The sequence below is a fragment of the Rhinolophus sinicus genome, chromosome 1 (assembly GCF_057876585.1).
Source record: "Rhinolophus sinicus isolate RSI-liver-muscle chromosome 1, RSI-T2T, whole genome shotgun sequence".
In the NCBI taxonomy this organism is placed as follows: domain Eukaryota; kingdom Metazoa; phylum Chordata; class Mammalia; order Chiroptera; family Rhinolophidae; genus Rhinolophus; species Rhinolophus sinicus.
Genome location: NC_142501.1, coordinates 41,018,415 through 41,039,462, shown reverse-complemented (window position 1 = coordinate 41,039,462; position 21,048 = coordinate 41,018,415). Strand labels below are relative to the sequence as shown.

Below are 21,048 nucleotides of genomic sequence, written 5' to 3'. Positions count from 1 at the left end.
CACTAATTTGAGAAGATATATGCACCTCTCTGTGCACTGCAGCAACCTAAGTGTCCATTGATGAATTAATGGATAAAGAAAGGATATGTACAATTGACTATTGAACAACAGGTTTGAACTGCACATGTGCACTTATACATGAATCTTTTCAATAAATACTGTAGATGAATTTTCTCTTATGATCTTAATAAGATTTTTTCCTAGCTTACTTTATTGTAATAACACAGTACATAATATATACAACATACAAAATATGTTAATTGACTGTTCATATTATCAGTAAAGGTTCCAGTCAACAGTAGGCTATCAGTAATTAAGGTTTGGGGGAGCAAAAAATATACACAAATTTTCAACTGTGTGTGGTGACGCTAGCCCCCATGCTGTTGAAAGGTCAACTCTATATACAATGGAGTACTAATCAGCCATAAAAAAGATAAAATCGTATCATTTGCACCAACATGGATATGGGCCTTGAGATTATGCTAAGTGAAATAAGTCAGACAAAGAAAGATGAATGCCATATGATTTCACTTATGTGGATTAAAAAAAAGAAATAAAACAAAACAAACTCATACTGGAAGACAAAATGGATTGGTGGTTATTAGAGGGGAAGGGGGTGAAGGGGAGGTGAAATGAGAAAAGGGGGTCAATTGTATGGCGATGGATGGAAATTGGACTTTTCAGTGGTGAGTACAATGTGGCATATACAGATGTTGAATTATAATGCTGTATAACTGAAACTTACCTACTATAAACCAATGTTACATTAAAAAAAAAGTAGAACTGTATCCTTTCTTCATGAGTATAAAGTTAAATTGTAAGTAGTGTAGGTAACTTCTAGGTGTCTAGCAAGAAATTATTCACTGTTGCTTTTTGTTGACAGATGAGATTAACATCGACAGCTGTAAGTATTAGAATATATAATTGTATCAGAAAAATAATCTCATATAGAGCATTTTAAATGGTTTTAAATCTCAAGTTGTTATATGGAAGCCAATGCTTCAGTTTATGGAAGCACAAATTAAAACCCTTCAGGAGACACTTACCCTTTTCTGTTCTTTTACATAGTCTATCAATTCATCTCTTGTACTCTTCACTGCCTCTTGCACAGCCTTTTCACTTCGCTTCTGCTCTTCTACTATTGCTGCCTTAACAGTTTCCTGTTTATGGGAGGAAGGAAAAAGTCAGGGAGGCATGTATCACGACAGTTTGTGCCTATTTTATATATAAACTAAAAATCCTCTTCAATGGTTTGAGCTTATTCTGTTCAAAGCATATCTTCAAACAGGAATGAGAACTTACAAAATCTTTTGGGATCTGCTAGAGATTCCAAAGAATTCACTTTTCTAAACTGAGTGAAAGGGAAAAGAAATGGAATAAGCCATTTATTGCAGGGAGTGCCCGACAGACTCCGATGGCTTCCTTACCAACCTTTCATTTGATGTTTACATGATTGATCACCTTCCTGTACTTTGCACTATCCACATATGACTTCCAACTTGTGTTTATTCTTCCAAGAACACCCTAATGCTCTAGCTGTTTTATTCACGTTTAATTTTCCCATCATACAATAATCAAGTGTGGTCTGGGTAGTAAGATTTACAGCTAGTTTGGTCTTCCTGCCAGATTAAGATGTCGAGAGCTGAACACCATGAATAAGAGGTAGAAACTCCACCCTGTGTGCTAATATTTGAAAGGAGGAATCTAGGAAGAAAAATGGTACTCTGCATTTTACTGCAGTAGTAATCAGGTACCTAAGAGATTTCAGAATTTCAGACAAGGAGAAAGGAGGCTAAAATTCTGAAAAAGAAATATAACACTTCTCAGAAAGTAGCAGTAATATTTTCTGCTAAAATAGTGTTTCATGGATTCGATGAATGTCACAAAACAAACTTCTTTAACTTCCATTTATCTATATAAACTGCATCCTTCTTTTGAATAGGCAATTATAAACTGCCTTGAAATTTCTCAGGAGTATTTTTTTTCATTTTGTTGTTCTTGAGGATTCTTCATGTTGTAGTGTATGTATGTTTTTATTTAGTTTTTCCCAATAATTTTGGATATGTAGATATAACCCATAAAATAGAAACATTAACAATTTCCTATTCTGAATATATTTACTGTAGAAAATTTGAATATATTTACTTTAGAAAATACAGAAAAATGTAAACACAAAACAATACACACACACACACACACACACACATACTTCAGTATAAAGAGGATAGGGCTCAAACTGTATGTACTATTTTCTAACTCTTGGCAATTTTCAGTTAAAATATACTTTGAATATTTTTAAGCCATTGTATATTCTTTCATAATATGATTTATATTCCATTACAGGGGCATGTAATAATTTATTTTACCAATCCTTATTCATAAGTATTTTGATTGTTTTTAATAGAAATAATATATGTACATTTGTAATAAATGTTATGTATTTCTTCAGGATCAATTCAAGAAGTAGAATAACTTTGGCTAAAGGATATAATTATCGATGTCTCTAATAGCTTTTGACCTTTTGTACAAATTTTTTTCCCATAAGCAGCCCATGAAAATGTCTATTTTCTTGCATCCATGATTACATTTAGTCTTACCAGATTTTGGAATCTTTGCTTATTTGAGGGAGAAAGACATTTAATTTTATTCTGCATTTTAAAAAGGTAATTATATGATATTCAACATTTTCATAGAAATATTACCAATATACATATTATCTCTTATTTGTCTGATCATGTCCTCCTTCCATTTTGATACTGGGATACTCATAATTTTTTGGATTTCTTTCCTAATATATAAAATTAAGTCACAAATCTGTTAATTCCTATAATGGTGACTTTGAAAATTATTATTTTACTTTCAATCACATTAAGCTTTAGTTCCAGTGATAAAATAATAGAATATTAAGTTGTGTCCATAATTATTTGAAAAGATTAAAGTTGAAAAACTATAGTAATTTTTAAAAGAAAAAAATGAGGTCAAATAAGATTATTTAAAATGAAAGCATCTACTATTACAATTCCTATTGGTTTCCCACTTTACTAATTTGGAATTTGAAATTTTTCAGATTTTAGAAGGGCCAAAAATATTGCATATACGTATTAGTAAGGCCCCTGAAATACAACACATTAATAGTTCTGCAGTGAAGAGTATGAACAGTCACACTATGTGGGTAAATTAAAGTATAAACATCATATCAGTTCAGGTCACATTTTGCCAATAGGTGAGTTACAAAAATCTTTAGTTTGCAGGGTTTTTTGGAATTTTAGAACTGCAGATAAGGATTGTAGATCTGAATTATTTGGATGTAAAAGATAAATCTGTCCATATTTAGTACCAATCAGAATTTCTATCTAGCAAGGGTCATATTGGTAAATTTGACCAGAACTTTTTGGTTGAAAGCAAAAGCATCAATTTAAATAAAAGGGATATATCCAGAAAAAACATGAAAAGTTAGCTAATATGTTCTGCAGGTGACATTTTTTCAGGGGTTGAGACTTTATATCACGTGTTGAGTCCACATTTTTGAGAATCTTCCTCTACCAATTTTTGAGCAAACAAACAAAAAAAAAACATTTACAAAGAAAGTATATTCAAATAGGCAATTCTGAAAGATTATTTTCTACAATATTTTAGTAATGACCACAAAATTAGAGCATGGTATATTCTCCAAGGATAGGTTTCTCAACTTCGGCTCTATTGGCAATTAACTTTGAGAGGCGTGGAGGTGAGATGTCTTGTGATAAACAGCACACCTGGTGTCTACTTACTAGATCACTTCCAGGTGAGAATCACTGCTCTAAGTAATAGTTCAGAGGGAAAAACATCCCTTTTCATATATGTTATAGTACATTAAAATACATCAGTCACATTTGTCATATTTTAAATATTATTTATCTGAAAATATATGAAAGAAATCATATCCAAATTATTATTACCTACTTTTTCAGTGTGGAAGAAATAATTTTATATACTGTTTTCTTTAATGAATGACTGGAATCATTTTCTACACTGTTACAATTAAGTAAGTCATAATGAATGTCATTAGGGCTAAAAGCTTATGTGACATATTTGTACACGATTTTAAGATTTCTCTTTATTGCTTCAAAGTATAGTTATGCTTTGGTACCCATTACATCTACCATACCTTTCAGTAATCACAGGATCATGAATTAATAAATGCTCATTGGTTGTTTGTTCTTTATCAGTGTAATTTAGTTAAGGATTGTAAACACAGTTAAATTATTTATGGAACAAACCAGAGCAATCTACTCAATTCTGGTCTGGGGGCTGTAAACCATTGTATCAAAAATTTTCTGAGGCAACTATGCTTTAATTATTTTTTGTTTCTGTACACAGTGTATGTATAGTATCTAATTATGTATTATTTTAAAAGTTTCACGTGGTTTTGGAAATACACCTTAGAAAATGAGTATGTGAATCATAAGTCAAGCTGCTTTATACACTTCCTGTGCATCAACAGTTAAAGAAAAAAAAGTGAGACATCCATTCCTATACAAATTTATGAGCTCAAACTGCAGTTCCTTCAGTGCTTTATATATATTGATGATGCAAGTACAAGTAAAATTTCCATTTTCCATATTTCAAAATCCATTTACAGATGCTTTCATGTAACCTTTAATTTTAAGTAATTAATCGGCAGTGTAATCATGATGAACATGTTTAATTAAAATCATATGCTCACTGATTGATGTCAAAGTTTGGCAGCACCAATCTGTGTGAAAGACATTTTTAAAGATGAAATACTATGTAGAATCTCATTCACACCAGCATAAATAAGTTGAGTATTTGTTACCATTTTTGATGGTAAGGAAACCTAACTGAACCACAGCTAAGCAAAATGTCATCCTCCCCAAAGAAAAGTCTATTGTTCTCACTAGTAGATCTACATTATAAAAAAGATTATTCTTGGTACTATATTTTGGATTTCATCCATAAAAATACTTGTGAAGATTTGCTTTTTTCTCTTGCTATGTAAGTACCTCCATAATATTCTCAATGAAGCCTCTTGGACCATTAAGCCTAAAATAGTTACTATCGGGCCTTTATAGAAAAAGCATGCCAATCCCTGATTTAGGTCATGATCCCACAAGTTGGCAATCTGGGCTGGGCTCAGCTGGACATTTGTTTTGGTCTTGGCCGGGCTCTCACATGGATCTGTAATCAACTGCTGGGCTGATGTGGCTGCTACCACTAGAATGGCCTTAGGTAGGAAGCCTTCCTGTTCTCCCATTCTCCAGCCGATGAGCTCAGGATTTTTCACATAGCAGCTGGACAGAGGTGCAAAAAAACAGCAAAAGCATGTAAGATCTCTTAAGGCTTGGGCTCAGAAATGATGTTACAATGTTACTGAAGCCACATTATATTGGCCTGAACAAATGCATATTATAAATTGATTCCCAAATTCTATTTAATTGTCTAAACAGCTATTCAATACATTCAAAGATAGCAAACATACTATCCTGTTTAACTTCTTAGATACATATCTCCAAATTGGATTGGTTGTTCTCTAGGTCGGCTACATAGTTGTCTATTTTGGTATTTCCCTCAAGCACATTTCTGGGGAATTCACTCCATTTCTCTTGAATTGTATATCCAGCTTTCTAGATACCACTGGATTCTTCTTTCTTGGTTCACTCTTGTTTTGACAGAGAATCTCCCACGAGGAGATTCCTGAGAAAAGGCACATGGGAAATAAACTTTTAGCAATTCCTTTGTCTGAAAAATGCCTTTATTCTACTCTCCCATTTAATATATAGTTTTGCAAAGTATGGGTTTCTAGCTTGGAAATTTCTGTAGTGTTAAAGGTTGTTGAGAAGTCTGACTAGTCTGATTCCTCATCATTTGCATAACATTTTAAGAACTTTTATGCACTTTCTTTAGCCCTGTTTCTCAAAATATTCATGACAAACCTAGTTACAGACCTATCTAGAAACTCAAGTCCTTCAATTCTGGGAGATTTTTACTTTGATGATGATGATGATGATGATGATGATAATGATGATAATTTCCTGCATTCTGTTTTCTGTTTTTTTTATTTCTCAAAATCCTATGATTTTGCTAATGAGCCTCCTGAGTTGACTAATTTTCTGGTCTTTTCAATCCTGCTTTCCACTTCTTTGTATTTTTACAATCTTTTCTCTGGAAGATTTCTATAACTTCATCTTCTGATTCCTGATTTTGTTTTTAACTTTGTACTATACTTTAAATTTCTAATCTTTTCATTTGAGTTAAAAAATGCAATCCTTTTCTCCTGTTTCAGAGACGCAAAATCTTCTCTTAGCTCAGGAAATTAATAATTTTTTAAACTTTTCATGTCTCACAGCATCTCTGTTTTATTATCTGCTTTTCATGAGAACTTGACTGTTCATACTTGACTATTTACTCATGTTTACACAGTAGAGCACTAAAATGCTGAGTAACGTCTCTGTGCTTGCAGTTGTGGTTTATGGACTGTTATCTTAATAGCACAGTAATCTGGCTGGGTTGTTTCCTTGGGTCAATTCCTGATACCAATATATTTAGGTCTTTTATCTTAAGCTGTCTAGATTCCTTAGAAAAGAATCTTCCAATTTCCTGTGGGGTTGTCAGCATTCTGAGAGCTGGGACAGGAAAAATAGCTAAGGTTCTCAATACACAGCACAAAACTTTTCACCTTGCTCTCCTATAATGACCCCAAGTCATTATAGCACCTAGGCCTTCAAGTGTGCTTAGTTATCCCTGGTCCAGGGACCCCACATTTTATTTTTCTTTTTAGAGAACTAACCCCAGTTTTCTGCCAGGACTGGAAAAAATGAGTGGGGACCTAACTACTTATTAAACAGACTTTCAAAATTTTCTTGTACTTGAAGCTTCACCTTCATTCACACTTCCAGAGGTATCTGTTGCCATCAACTAGTAAGCTTTTGGAGTTTCTAAATGCATATCGGTATTCTCAGTTGTCTCTACTTCTAGCTACCGTGTTTCCACAAAAACAAGACCTAGCTGGACAATTAGCTCTAATGTGTCTTTTGGAGCAAAAATTAATAGAAGACCTGGTATTATATTATATTATATTATATTATATTATATTATATTATATTATACCCAGTCTTATATCATATTAAAATAAAACTTGGTCTTATATTAATTTTTGCTCCAAAAGACGCATTAGAGCTGACGGTCCAGCTAGATCTTATTTTCGGGGAAACATGGTATGTGTTCCATTTCAGTAGAATTTAATTTCAGTGGGGTTTTAGAAGCGTTTAGATAAAAATATGTACTCTTATTGCTCTTTTTACCCAGGTATGTGTTAGAAAAAATATATTAAACATTTTTGTTTTGAAACAATTTTAGATTTATAGAAAACTTGCAAAGATAGTACAAGAGTTCTTGCATACCTTTAATATAACTCTTCCTATATTAACATCTTACATAATTATGGTACATTTATCAAGCTAAGGAATTAACATCATATAATATTAAACAGATTAGAGATTTTGTTTCTATTTTACAAGATATCCCCTAATTTTTTCTTCTGTTTCAGCTTAATGTTGTCATGCGGGGCGGCCTGCAGGGTCTCAGCTCCCGCTCCCCACATAAGAACGCAGGACATGGTGAGGCCAAAAAGGAACACCCACGGAGCCACAGATAGGGGAGTCATACCACTATAGTCTCGCTGGCGGCTGGGTTGGAGACACAGGAAGCAGGAACCACACTATCTGCAACCTGCCGTCCACTTCTCTGCAATCCGCAACCCTCACTCCGCCGTGCTAACTGCAATCTGTGCTTGCCAGCCCAGCCGCCATCTTCTTGCTAGCCCCCATTCTTTCTCTCTTCTAGCGTAGCCACAGCAGTTATATTAGTGGCCAATGGCTCACTGGTTACAGCTGACGGCCAACTAGCCACAGCTGATGGCCATCCCATCACAGTTGATGGCCATTTACTACCTGAGCCAGCACCTTTCTATGGGGCCGAGAGCCTGGAAACTGCTCTCTGGGGCTCTGTCCCCACAAATGTTTTTGTTTTGTTTTTTTCACTGTTCCAGGATTAATCAAGGGTAAAACATTGTATTCAGACATCACATCTCATTAGTCTCTTCTAATCTGTGACATTTTTTCATTCTTTCCTTATTATGACATTGACACTTTTGAAAAGTACTTTTCCGGTATTTGAAGTAATTTGAATCTGTCCCTTTTTTCTCATAATCAGACTGGGGTTACGGATTTTGGGGAAGAATACCAGAAATGAAGCATGCTTCTCATTATATATTATCAGGGGATATGTGGCATTAAACATAATTTATAACTGGTGATGTTAACCTTGATTTGGTTTAAGCAGTATCTGCCAGGTTTCTCTAGTGCAAAGTTAACATAGTTTCCCTTTCTATAATTTATTCATTTGAAATGAAAAACAGTCCAGACAACACTTATGGGGATGTGAATTAAGTTGCATCTACTGGAGAGGGGAGTATCTACAGATATTATTTTTTTTAATAGAGACATATGAATATTTTTAAACTTCAGACAGTTTATTCTATAGCTATAGAACTATCCAGCATTTCTAATTCTTCTTTCATTAGTTTGGGATTTATATTTTTCTTAGTAATTTTTCATTTCATCTAAGCTTTACAGTTGATTGGTATTATTTATACTGCTTATACTTAAATTTGTATAGCATCTACATTAGGTCACTTTATTCATTCCTCTAATAATGTCTATTAACAATTCTTCATCAATCTTGTCAAAGACTTGTGAATTTTATATCTTTTAGAAAATGAAGTATAGTATTTTGAAACTTTCCAGTCTAAGTCATGAATATCTTTCATAAACTTTACTATTTCTTTCTATTTTCTTTGGACTATTCTATTCTTTCTTTTCCAACTTCCTTAATAAATTGAAGTGTTTGCGCATTATTTTCCAGCTTTTTCTACTTTCTAATATAAGTATCTAAGACTGATTTTCTCTGAAGTACCACATTAGATGCTTCTCACAATTTTTTCAGTAACTATTTTAATGACTGCATTATTTTTCCTTTGTTCTTAACTTTAAAAATAATTTTAATACATAGTGAAATGCACAAATCTTAAGTGTATGGCTGAATGGATTTTACATATATATATGTGTGTGTATATATATATATATATATATATACACACACATATATATATATACTCATTTACTCAAGAAAAAGAACATTTATATGCCTCAGGACATTCTCTTATGTTTCTTCCCATCATAAATAACAACTATTGTGATTTCTATCAGCTTACATTATTTTTGTCTGTTCTTAAAGGCTATAAAAATTGAATAATACAGTATTTATGCTTTTGTGGCTGGCTTTTGTTCTACATAATATTTTTGAGATTCATTCATATTATAGAGAATATCATTAGTTTGTCTGTTTTATTTTCGTTTAGTGTTCCTTGTATGAATATACAACTCATGTCTTCATTCTACTTCCAGTGGACATTTGGAATGTCTCCATTGGGACTCTTATGAATAAAGCATCTTGTATCATTCCTTTACACATCTCTTAGTGGATGTAACCACTAATTTCTGCTGAGTGTACAGGCATACCTTGTTTTATTGTGCTGCACAGATACTTCATTTTCATCAACCTCGAGGCAAAACACTCCACCAGCAAGGCTCAGGTGATAGGTAACATTTTTTAGCAATAAAGTATTTTTAATTAAGGTATGTACATTTTTTAGACATGCTATTACACACTTAAAAAACGACAATATATGTAAAGATAACTTTTATATGCACTAGGAAACGAAAAATTTTTGTAACTCACTTTATTGCACTATTTGCTTCATTGCGGTGGTCTGGAATGAACTTGTGATATTTCTAAGGTCTGCCTGGACACATAATTTTGGAACTGGGGGGTATCAGAGTATGTGTTAAGCTACTTAATAGATACCACCACACATTTCTAAAAGTGGGCAGAAGATGTACACCTCCAACAGGAGCGTATGAGGTCCAGTTGTTCCACATCATCACCACCAGCACTTAGTACTGTCAGTCCCTTCAATCAAACTAGGACCCAGGCAGGGGTAGTTTGGTATCTCATTGTGATTTTAAGTCACACTTCCTGGAAGAATAATGATATCGAGCACCTATTCACATGCTTATTGGCCATTTTTGGCCATTTTTACATGTTGTTTTGAATAGTACCCATTCTTCTAGGTTGTGGCCTTTATTTCAAAGAGTAAGGCCCTATAGGGTTCTCAAATGAAAGCCCGTGATTTACCAAAACCCTTCCATCTTGGCAGGACTTAACCTCTAATTTTACATCCCCCAAAGTGTCTGGTCTGCTCTTTAACCTCCCAACTGTTCTTTTTTGTTGGTGGATTCTAAGAGTGTTCCCTCTGCATATGCAAGAGGATTTAGCCTATGACTTGTGTATGTGGGGAGGGCAATCTGAACACTGTTTTTTTTTGTTGTTGTTCTAGAATTTGTTCTGAAAATCTGTCCCTTGGCAAGTCTGAACATTGCTTTCTGCCTCATTAACTCTATAAGACTGATGTTTTCTGCTTGAGCTTTAACTCCACATGCTGCTTAATAGAAAATGTTTTTTAAAGCCTGATTATAAAGTTCACCTTGAACATTTCCATTTTCTCAAGCACTGAAGTGCCTGTGTTAGTTGCTCTACAACGTCTTCAGAAAGCTGTTTTATATATTTTTGTACTGCTTTTTAGTTTAGGTTTTTGTTGTTTTTTATGTGAAAGGGTAGTCCCACACAAGCTATGTTGTGACGGCTAGAACAAGAAGTTCCACTCATTAAGTTTAAATTCCAATATTATCTATTTCATTTCTAGAAATTATCTTTGGTTTTTTTAAAAAAAATTTACCTGGTCGTGTTTTCATAGTCTCTTAACTTCTTCCTTACACAAAAGATTTACAAATTAAAGATTTTTTCCCCTTTAAACAAGTTCTATAAAATATTATTTAATCTTTAAATTCTATATAATGAGACCTATTTGTTCCTTTTATTATTCAACATATTTTTTTCTCCTCTCACATGATACTTTGTTGTGGACAGGAATAATGATATCATTGTACAAAGGATTCACTAAAATTCTTTAGAAATGTGGTAAAACAACTTATACTGAAACTTGTAAAATACAGATATTAATATATCTGTGGGATATAATGGTCCTCAACCACACCTGCTTAGATAAATGTATAAAAATAGAAAGCTGATAAAATAGAGAAAAAAAAAAAAAATATTTACATATTCTGCTTTCTATGAACGTGAATAATTTGTTACTTGAAAATAAAATTAGCAACAAATTATATAACTACAAAACACTAAAGCACTTAAATCTTGCCACTTTGGTAAAATGTGTTACTTTTGTTTCTCACTATTACTCAGAATAGGATCACACTACAAATGGTCAATTATTTGTTGTTCACCCCAGTTACAGGGTTATATAAGTTTTATCAGTCAACAAGGTTTCACGCATTAAGAGAGACATGTTTGATTTCATATACTACTTCCAGTCCCCAGGTTCAGTCTTCTTCCCTTCAAAATGTTTGTCTTTTCTTCTCCATTTCAACTGTCATCACTTGGGCGAGGTTGTCCACCTTTTGCATGTCAAGTATTCCAGCAACTTCCAGGGACTAGTCTTGACTTCACAGTCTCCTCTGCTTCAATGCATCACATGTAAGGCTGTCAAGGTAATCTTCCATAAAGGATAGTTAGCCCTTGTCACTCTTGTGCCAATTGAGTCTTCAGTGACATTTTATTTCTGGTAATAATGTGAGCTCAACTATGTAACTTCAAGGTTCGCATAATCTGTTTAAGCATATCAATTCCATCTTTGTTTCATACTACTTCCCAAAGAAATGTTTTCAATTCCTGTCAAATTGATATCCACCACCCACTATGCTTATTCCGTTCTTTGTGTTTTCAAATGCCTCAACCAGCGGGGCTTTGTCATATTCTGCCTTGCATTAGGGCAATTTATGGATTTGACATAGTCCTTAATTCATTGTAAAATCCTGAAGACAAAGGCTAAGTCTCATTCGTGTTTGTAACCTCTGTAGAAACTACTGTTTTGTCACGTACATAGTAAGCATTCAATTTGCGGTTCCCTGGACATGCCATGCTTTCTCAGTTTGGGACGGTTTTCTCTTATCCTTCTCTTCTGATAAGCAAGCTGACTCCTCCTTCTGCATAATTCAGTTTAAGCATCATCATCTCTAGAAGCCTTCCCTGAAATGTACCAGATCTCCCACATCTCCTCGTGGTGTGGGTGAACCGAGCACCACTTGGATCTGTTCAAAGATAACCTTATATTTTATCTCTGAAAGCACTCCACAACTCAGAATTATAGTAACTGCTTTCCTTGTGCATCTTACCAAGTTGAGATCCCTTTGAAGTCAGGGATTATATTTATCACAGTTCATATTCTTTATGATTACAACTCTAATATGGTATCTGGTACACAGTGTAGATACATAATTAATCTCCAGTGCATGAGTGAATTTGATTCCCCAATTCAAAGAAAATCTACTTAAGGGTGGGGATTATGACATATTTCTTGTGTCCCCAGGGCATCTTGTGTCCCCAGGGTACATACTAGGCTAAAGCTTCCCAAACTTTCTCAGCTAAAGCTTCCCAGCTTTCTCAGTTCACAGCTCCATTGCTGCCCCAGTCATTTTTTCATGATGGCTTCTAAGCCAAAATAAATACCTAATCATTCCATTGATTAATTAATTGGGTCATAAAATTTAGGAACTATTTGAAAAGATGATACACAAAAATTGGAAAAAGAACCACTTTGATTTCATCCTTAACCACAGTTACTTATTCATGAGACTTTTGGCCACACTAGGCACTGCACAACTTCTTAAATCTTTGACTTACTGGACAATACCACTCTTATTTCCTATCCCACATTGATATTTGCATGGTATTTGTTTTTTTATCCCAGAAACCTTTAAACCAAACCCAGCTTCCCTAAGAGAGGACATAATAGAAAGGAACATAAGACAAATTAGTACGGACAAACTAATAGTTTACCTGGTTTCCAAGAGACTTCAAGTAACTCTATGTTGCCCTCTAATATTTAAAATGCCCTGCAGCACCCCTGTGAATTCACTGCCGCATCCCAGGGCACCTTGATGCAGGTTGGAAACTACACCTTAGGTAATCATCCATTCACTCACTGCTACTATGCATGTACTATGGTAGGTGTTAAAATTACTGAGGTGATTAAGATGGTGGAAATAACAATAGTATCAACAACAGCAGTGGGCATTTCAGCAACAATATATACTATGTTCCAGACACTATGCTAAGTAAGTTACATGGAATAACGCTAGGTTATAAGCTCATTAACTTACAATTAAAGATTCTGTCAAATGACAGAGATCTGTATGAAAGACACAGCAGAGTTAAGCAAAATATAATGTAAAAAGTACTAAACTAAAAATATATAAGCAATGATATTTGTTGTTTGACGTTAACAAATAGTTATGTCTATTTTTATTTAATCCTCAGAACCATTTTGAGAGGCAAGTATATCCTGAGGTTTAAAGCAGTCCAGCTACTTAATTAATGTTGTATGCTTAAAAAGTGTCAGTATAAGTATTTTAAATGTATTTTAAAAGAATTTTACAGTAATTATTTATGAAAAAGATTGTTCAATAATGAAATTATAAGAATGGTCAACATTTGGAATATCAATAACTGGGTTAAAACTGGTAGAGTCAGATATTGCCCGGTACCTAAAATGACACAGGGATAGAAACAAAGATCCTTAGAGCAAAAAAAGACAGCAGAAATTATGTTCTCAATACATGCATTCTTCAGTGTCCCATCCAATCCATTATTCACAATCCTGGATAAAAATGACACTTTTTTTTTCTAGGTAACTTGTGATTTGACAGCCCGATATTGTACTGAGCTAAAAATTCTCACCTACTTTTTCTAATCTGTCCTTTTTCAGCTATATATAAAAAAAAAAAATCCTTTTGTGGTAGCCTTTTAAGTATGTGAAGAACATTGCCATGTCTTTATTTTTCTCTTCCTGAACTAAATACCCCAATTCCTTCAATAGTATGTGACAAGGTTCCCTGCTTTGTCACTGGCTTGACCACATATATCAACCAATACTTGCACAATATTTTACAGTCTCTAAAGCTGTTTCCCATGTCTATCTCAGTTTTTCTTCATTTTTAGAAACATGTTTCCAAGGGTCTTACAACTCTGTTAACGCAGCAATCATTAATCCCACTTTATGAATCTGGAATGGATCTCACATGTTTTAAAAACTTGGTCAAGGTTACATGAGTGACTAGGACTCAAATCTAACCCCACTTACTTTTTAGCACATTTATTTGGCAATCAGATAAAATTCTTTTGGTTACAGTAACAAAAATTCAGCACAAACTAAGTTAAAAAACAATTTACAGAGTTGTAAAAGAACTAAGAGTAGGTTTCATTTTTATTCAAATAATGTGATCAGGAGGCAAATTTCTCCCTTTCCAGTTTTTAGCTCTGCCTTTGGTGTTGGCTCCATGTTTACAAAAGCTCTACACACATCATCCGTAGATGGAACTAATGGTTCCAAGGATTTTCTCATTCTCTTACAATGAATGAGAGTGTTTATATGCCTAAGTCCCAAAATGGAGCCTTATAGGCTTGACTCAGAAAATGTGTGACTACCTGGAACCTGCTAACATGGGGATGGGATATAATTATTAGTCTAAGTAAGTAAGGGCTTATGACTAGGTTAGAAACCCTGTTTCCCTGAAAATGAGACCTAGCCAGACTATCAGCTCTAACACGTCTTTTGGAGCAAACATTAATATAAGACCCGGTATTATATTATATCATATTATATCACATTATATTATATAAGACTCAGTCGGATAGTAAAATAAGTCTGGGCCTTCTATTAATTTTTGCTCCAAAAGACGCATTAGCGCTGATGGTCCAGCTAGGTCTTATTTTCCGGGAAACACGGACGTAGGTTAAATCTTACCTAAACCACATGGCTAAGAAATAAAAAGGATCACTTTGGAAAGAGAGGAATAGATGCCAAGGAGGCACTAATAAATGTCTAAAATCATCCCATTGTGATTTGAAAATGTCTCTCTAAAACATGGCATACGGAAGTGAATGTGATGCTGCCATCTGACCAGTGAGAGACTGTACCACTTTAGTGTGACCTAAAGATTCTACTTGGATTCATGCAGCCACTCATCCCCTTAGAGCAAATCTATACCAGTTGTACAAAGTAAACATTTTTCTGAAGCTGAAAGTAATTATCCTTGTTACTCCCAGATTACTTTTTAAGTATTTCATTAAAAAACAATAAGAATCATCTCAGTTTGGCACCCAACAGAAAAATCTGTGAATATTTTTTTTAAAGGGATCATAACACAAAGCACTATTTTTGGTGACCCAACTTTTGTTAAAATGTTACATTCAAAAGCAACCAAAAACACCAAACTGCATTAAGTCCATTTTGTAAAGATTAATAAGTCTCAATAAAACAGTGCTGATCTTGCACCATTTTATAATCTATTGAGGTTTGTTCAAGACTCAGCTCCTACTTTTAAGGTGATTATAATCTAGTGGAGAAGACACAAACAGATCCTTTTACTATAATATGGCTGGGCTGTCGTATAGTTATACACTGAATGCTAACGAAGAAGAAAACACTTGATTTAACCTGAGAAGTAAAAATTAAATTTTTTTGATTAAACCCCCCCCCCCTAAATTATAAAATAACAGTGGGTTTTGTAAATTAGGAAAGCAATGCCATCCTATGCTAAAGGCACAGTATGACTAGCGGCCCAATACCATAAAATAGCCTGTTCCAACAGTTGGGTACTAAAAATATGAAATGTGAAGAAGCAGAGTGGCAGATAAGATGGACAGGTTGTGACCACGTCACTGAAAGATTTATATTTCATCCTCTGAAAGATTTATAGTTTATACCAAGTAGCTTGAATTTATCCTACAGGGTACAGGGTAGCACTGAAGAATTTAAAGTGGGAGAACAACATTCATTTTTTATTCCAAATTCAAAGGGGACAAAACTGGAAGCAAAGAAGTTGATGTAGGAGGTCAAGGTAAGCAATAAGAACCATAATTAAGACAATGATAGCAGGTAGAAAGGAAGTGTGTATATGTTTAAGGATTATTTAATGGGAAGGTTTTAATGATTTAAAAAGCATGATCAGAGTGGGAGAGTCTATGAGAAATTCCAGTTCTCTAGATTGGATAACTTGGCAAATGGTTATCTCATTGAACAAGAAAGGAAATATAAGAGGATGAAAAGGTCTCAAGAAATGAGAAGGTAAGTTGATGTACTATGTGTTCACTTGTCCCCATATACAATACTTTTGACAATTAAAATGTAACTAACACTTTACCTGTAGTTAAGTTGGTTACTATCAAAATTTTGTAAATAAAAATTTTAAAATAAATTAATGAATCAAAACCAAACTAGTCAATTCAGAAAAATTTTCAATGTTGTAAAACTATCTAGCCTGCTAAACTAAAATAGAAATGCTATTTCCTTTTTTTAAAAGAGGGGTCAGGTGGCAATGTTACATTTCTTAAAGAAAATTTAACCACTGATTGTAATGTCTGTGGCTTTTGGGGAAAACATAACCCCAAATTACAGTGGCTGTGGTTATAAACTATTATGAAGAGCTTCCAACGTTAGACAGAGTTTAAGTGTCTGTATGCACTGGAGTCCTTTTACAGGACTTTGCTAAAACAGCAAAATTAATGACTCGCTTCTTGTTGCCCATGTTGGTGTCAATAACAAATGTACTTTCTTTAACAAAGATTTTCAACAGACACAGAATTAATTTAATATGAAAATCAAATAAGCCAGAGTCAAACTTTCTACTTAATATCTCAGAGAAAAAAAAAGGTACAAATCTATACCCAACATTATGACTTTGTCTTAGTTTATAACCAAGGCCAAACAAAATCATCCCTCAAACAATCATCTCTTGGAGAACTATATGCTACAATCCTTAGGTATTTTGTTTTCTTTCATAGTTTACCACTTAAGTCCTCAGTTAATGACAGTATTATCACAGAGAAAATCTAGAGGTAAATTATAAAGCAGAAGCGGTTTTTTTTTTTCCCTTACATGTGTCCAGAGTAATTTTAGTTGCTTAAGTTTACACTGATTATTTTTTGCTTTGCCACACTCTAACCTTTCCTAATTTCTAGTGTGACTTAGTGGCTAAAGATAGTAACTGCTGTTAATTACAAGTTTTATTTTCATTAAAGAAACATTTGAGTGCTGTGAAGTGACCTAAGTCTTAGAATTAAAAATACAGCATTAATAAAGTCAATCCCTGCAGTCAGTATTCAATCAATGTGTAGTTACCTGGATAGGAGCCTGAAGGCTCCATGGATCCCAAATAGCTGCCAAAGAACTAGAGGACACAATGAGTTTGGCCTCCGAAACTAAACAGGAAGTGGCAGAAGCTACTGTTTGTTCATACTGGTGACACTGAGCTTTCCAGAAAATATAGATGAAGCCCTGGCCACTCACTCATGGGTATTAGCGGGATACAGAAAGCATCAATAACTTTAACACCTGCACAGTTTGATCTGAAACACAATTTTAAGTGTGAAACTATTTCCACTACAACACAGTTAATTTGAAGTGGCCATATTTTTTCTATGCAGAAGATGGCCACATTCCATAAAACAATGTTATATAGAACCTTGTTCAGAAAATTTTTCTTGTTAATATATTTGGCTTTAAGGACAATCTATCTGCTTGTCAATCCCAAATTTTCATCTCCAGCCTGACAACTCATCTGAACTCCAGACCCATATTTCTATAATAACTGTCTATGCAACATTTCCTCTATCTAGTGTTATGAATAGGTACCTCAACTTTAATATACAAATTGGATTTTTTAACCCCATGAAACTCAACCCTTCCTCATCATAGCAAATGAAGTCACGATCTGAAATCACCACCTATCCAATAATTTATTCTGGTCAGCATTTTTTTAAAAAAATCAGCTTTATTAAAATATTATTTGCATATAATAAAATTCATCAATATGGACTATACAGTTTGATAAGTTGTCAAATGTAATCAATACCACAATTATAATTAAAATATTTCCATCACCCTCAAAATGTTTCCTCCACCCTTTCCAGGCAACAACTGATTTCTTTCCTTTCAAACTGCTTTTGCTTTCTCCAGAATTTCATGTAACTAGAATCATGTAGCATGCAAATCTTTTGAGTCTGGCTTCTTTCCCAACTTCCTTATCTAAAGAAGTCCCCTTCCCCCCATTCACAGCTAAACACATAACCCTGATTTTTATCTTCACAGGTTAGTTATATCACTATATGTAAAATAAATATATTTTATTTATTAAAGGTATTTTTCAACTTGAATATAAGCTCGATGAGTGCCCAGGGACCTTTTCTATCTTGCTCAATGCTATATATCCAAATCTTCCAACAGTGCCAACATATGGTAGATGCTTAATAAATATGACTGGATAAATAAAGAAATTAAAATAACCCCTTAAGTTTTTCCTATTAAAATTATTCATACTTTAAATGACCAATAAGACGAATTTGTACTATATTCTCAGATGAGAACATTGAGGGGGTGAAAGGATAGTGGCGAGTTGCAAAGCCTCCGGAGTAAAGCTGCCTGCTTTTGAATCCGGACTTGTTGCCACTTCCAAGGAGTTATTATGGCCTGGGGCAAGTTACATAATCTTCCTAAGCTTTAATTTCCGCTACTGTAAAAGTGAGGATAATAACAGTTTCTGTCTCATAAGATGGTTGTGATGATTAAATGAGATCAAACATGTAAAACAATTAGAAAAGTGCCTAGTACTTAGAAATGAATTAATGATAGGCAATGTAGTTATAATTATTGCCATCCCTACCACTACCAACACCACCACCACCACCACCACCACCACCACCACCACCATTATCTTACTATTTTCTGCAGCCAAAACTGAAGAAAAAAAATTCATAAAAATAGCTTTTTAGCTAATAGCCTAAAATATTTACTTAGAATAAAGCCAAGTAAATGAAACTTGAACATGGAGAACTATTCTTTCCTTGTTGTTATAAGTGATGACAACACTCTGTCAACTTTTGTAATGTCTGATATTCCAGGTATTTTCCTAAAAGGAGTAACAAGGATGTTATAAGTCTGAAACTCACAGTTAAAATCCTCAAGGGTATGAACAAGTTCAAGAGGTAGTATTTCAGATTCCCATCACGAGTAGCCCAGGGGTAAAGTCTATTTACAAATTATAGTTCTGATCCTGAAATTTAAGCAGTTTAAGATATTTTATTAACTTTATAGGATTTTTACAAAGCAATATGTAATACTTCATTGCTTTTTCCAATTTGCTTTTCTAAGTAATTAGTGTGATTAATGAATGAAGTGATTTCTATAAATGTCTATGAATTGGTGAGCTCCTAAAATGCCAGTATTAAAATATTAATGCAGTGTTTCCCAAACTTGGGGGTTGATGTGAGTTTTCTTCCTATCAGAGATGTCCCTCTAGAAAAAATCATATATAGACCAAATCTAAGAATATACATACTGTGATTTATTCTGTAATAAGCATATTCTCTGCGATAGTCAATCTATCTACCTAACTCCTCACCTACCTAGCTATTTATCTATTACAATGTTACATTTTTCTGATAATCCATATGGAGATTATATCAGGTAGAAACTCATCAACACTAAGATTGAGGATCATTTTCTCCAAGAGTTAGGAAAACAAAATTAGTGGTTTCCTAAAGATGAGAGCGTCATAAAATTCTGGGCTCAGGATCAGTTTTTGTTTTTGTTTTTATTTTTCTTTTGAATACTATTAGCAAAAGCCTTCAGTCAAGGAATGAAAACAAACTTGATTAAACTTTACATACTGATATGCCTACATGCCTTGACCTTATTTTAGGCATATTAGTCACAGGTAAAAGAAAGGTAGCAAATTTTACTACTGGTGAAAGATTCCAGGTCCAGTGGGCAGGAAATTTTGGCTACCTTACAGGGACAAATCTGAGTAGAGGAAGGGAAGGCTTTATCATCAATGTTGTTCCTAAAAGAATTTGGTATGTGATAGGCATACCAAGTTCCAGCCTTCATGGATCCAAGGGTGAAAAAAAAACCTAAAAACACCTAGTAGGTACTAGAGAGGGTTTTAAAGACCATGGCCACATACAGCAATTTCATTCAGACATGCTCAAGTAAGTCTTTAACTGAAGCCTTTTCAAAGTCGAAGCCCAAACCATGTGCACTTTTCACCAAGAAACATTGTCATTAAAACTTAAAACTAACAAATAATTCAAAATACTGTATTTTCCACCTCATTTGTATTTCATTCTCCTTTGTGTTGTAATAAATGTGGGATTCCAAATTCTGCCTTCAAGATGAGACTCCTAATACTGTTGTACTATGTAATTAACATCAAGACTCTTGCTTTAGAAAACTAAAGAGGCTAATCCAAATAGAAGAAAATAAAAATGTTTTAAAAGCACCAGATACCTTATTTGCCTTTAATCTGTTATTAAATCTTTGTCTATCAAGTCCCAGATCAGTGTAGTTTCCATTGCCTGTTTTTCTTGTGTATGAGCATACCTTCCTGTTTCTTTGCATATCTCATAATTTTGTGTTGTTGATAAAAACTTGTTGACATTTGAAATAAGGTAATGTAGCAACTCTAGAAATCAGATATCTTCCATCCTCCAAGAATAATTGTTCTTGTTGCTATTTGTTTAGGGAATTTTATTTAGCCATTTTTTTATACTAATTCTGCAAAGTCTATTTTCCTTGTAATGTGTAGCTTCTGAAGCCTTTGCTGGGTTAGCCCCGTGGTCAGCTAATGATTAGAAAGCGATTTCCTTGAAAACTCTGAGCCAGTAAGTGTTATCGTTTGCCAAGGACCTCTCTGTACTGGGGCGCACTTTCAACACTGACAGTTTAGAACTCTACTTTCTGCTTGCACATAACCAAAGTGAGCCAGAGGTGAGAGATTAGAGCCCCCTCAGGTCTCT

General features: G+C 34.0%; 1 protein-coding gene across 14 annotated transcripts in view; it reads right to left on the bottom strand.

Annotated features, from left to right (window-relative positions):
• Window positions 1–21,048, bottom strand: part of CCDC91 (coiled-coil domain containing 91) — a 438,752-nt gene that overhangs the window by 59,596 nt on the left and 358,108 nt on the right. For 13 of the 14 annotated variants that reach the window (XM_088798604.1, XM_088798607.1, XM_088798614.1 and 10 more), the window contains one exon: window positions 1,047–1,160. In XM_088798604.1, the coding sequence (XP_088654730.1) occupies window positions 1,047–1,160 (114 nt within the window). Of the gene's footprint in view, window positions 1–761; window positions 903–1,046; window positions 1,161–21,048 lie in introns of those variants that run through there. The other variant, XM_088798609.1, reaches the window with a different exon arrangement.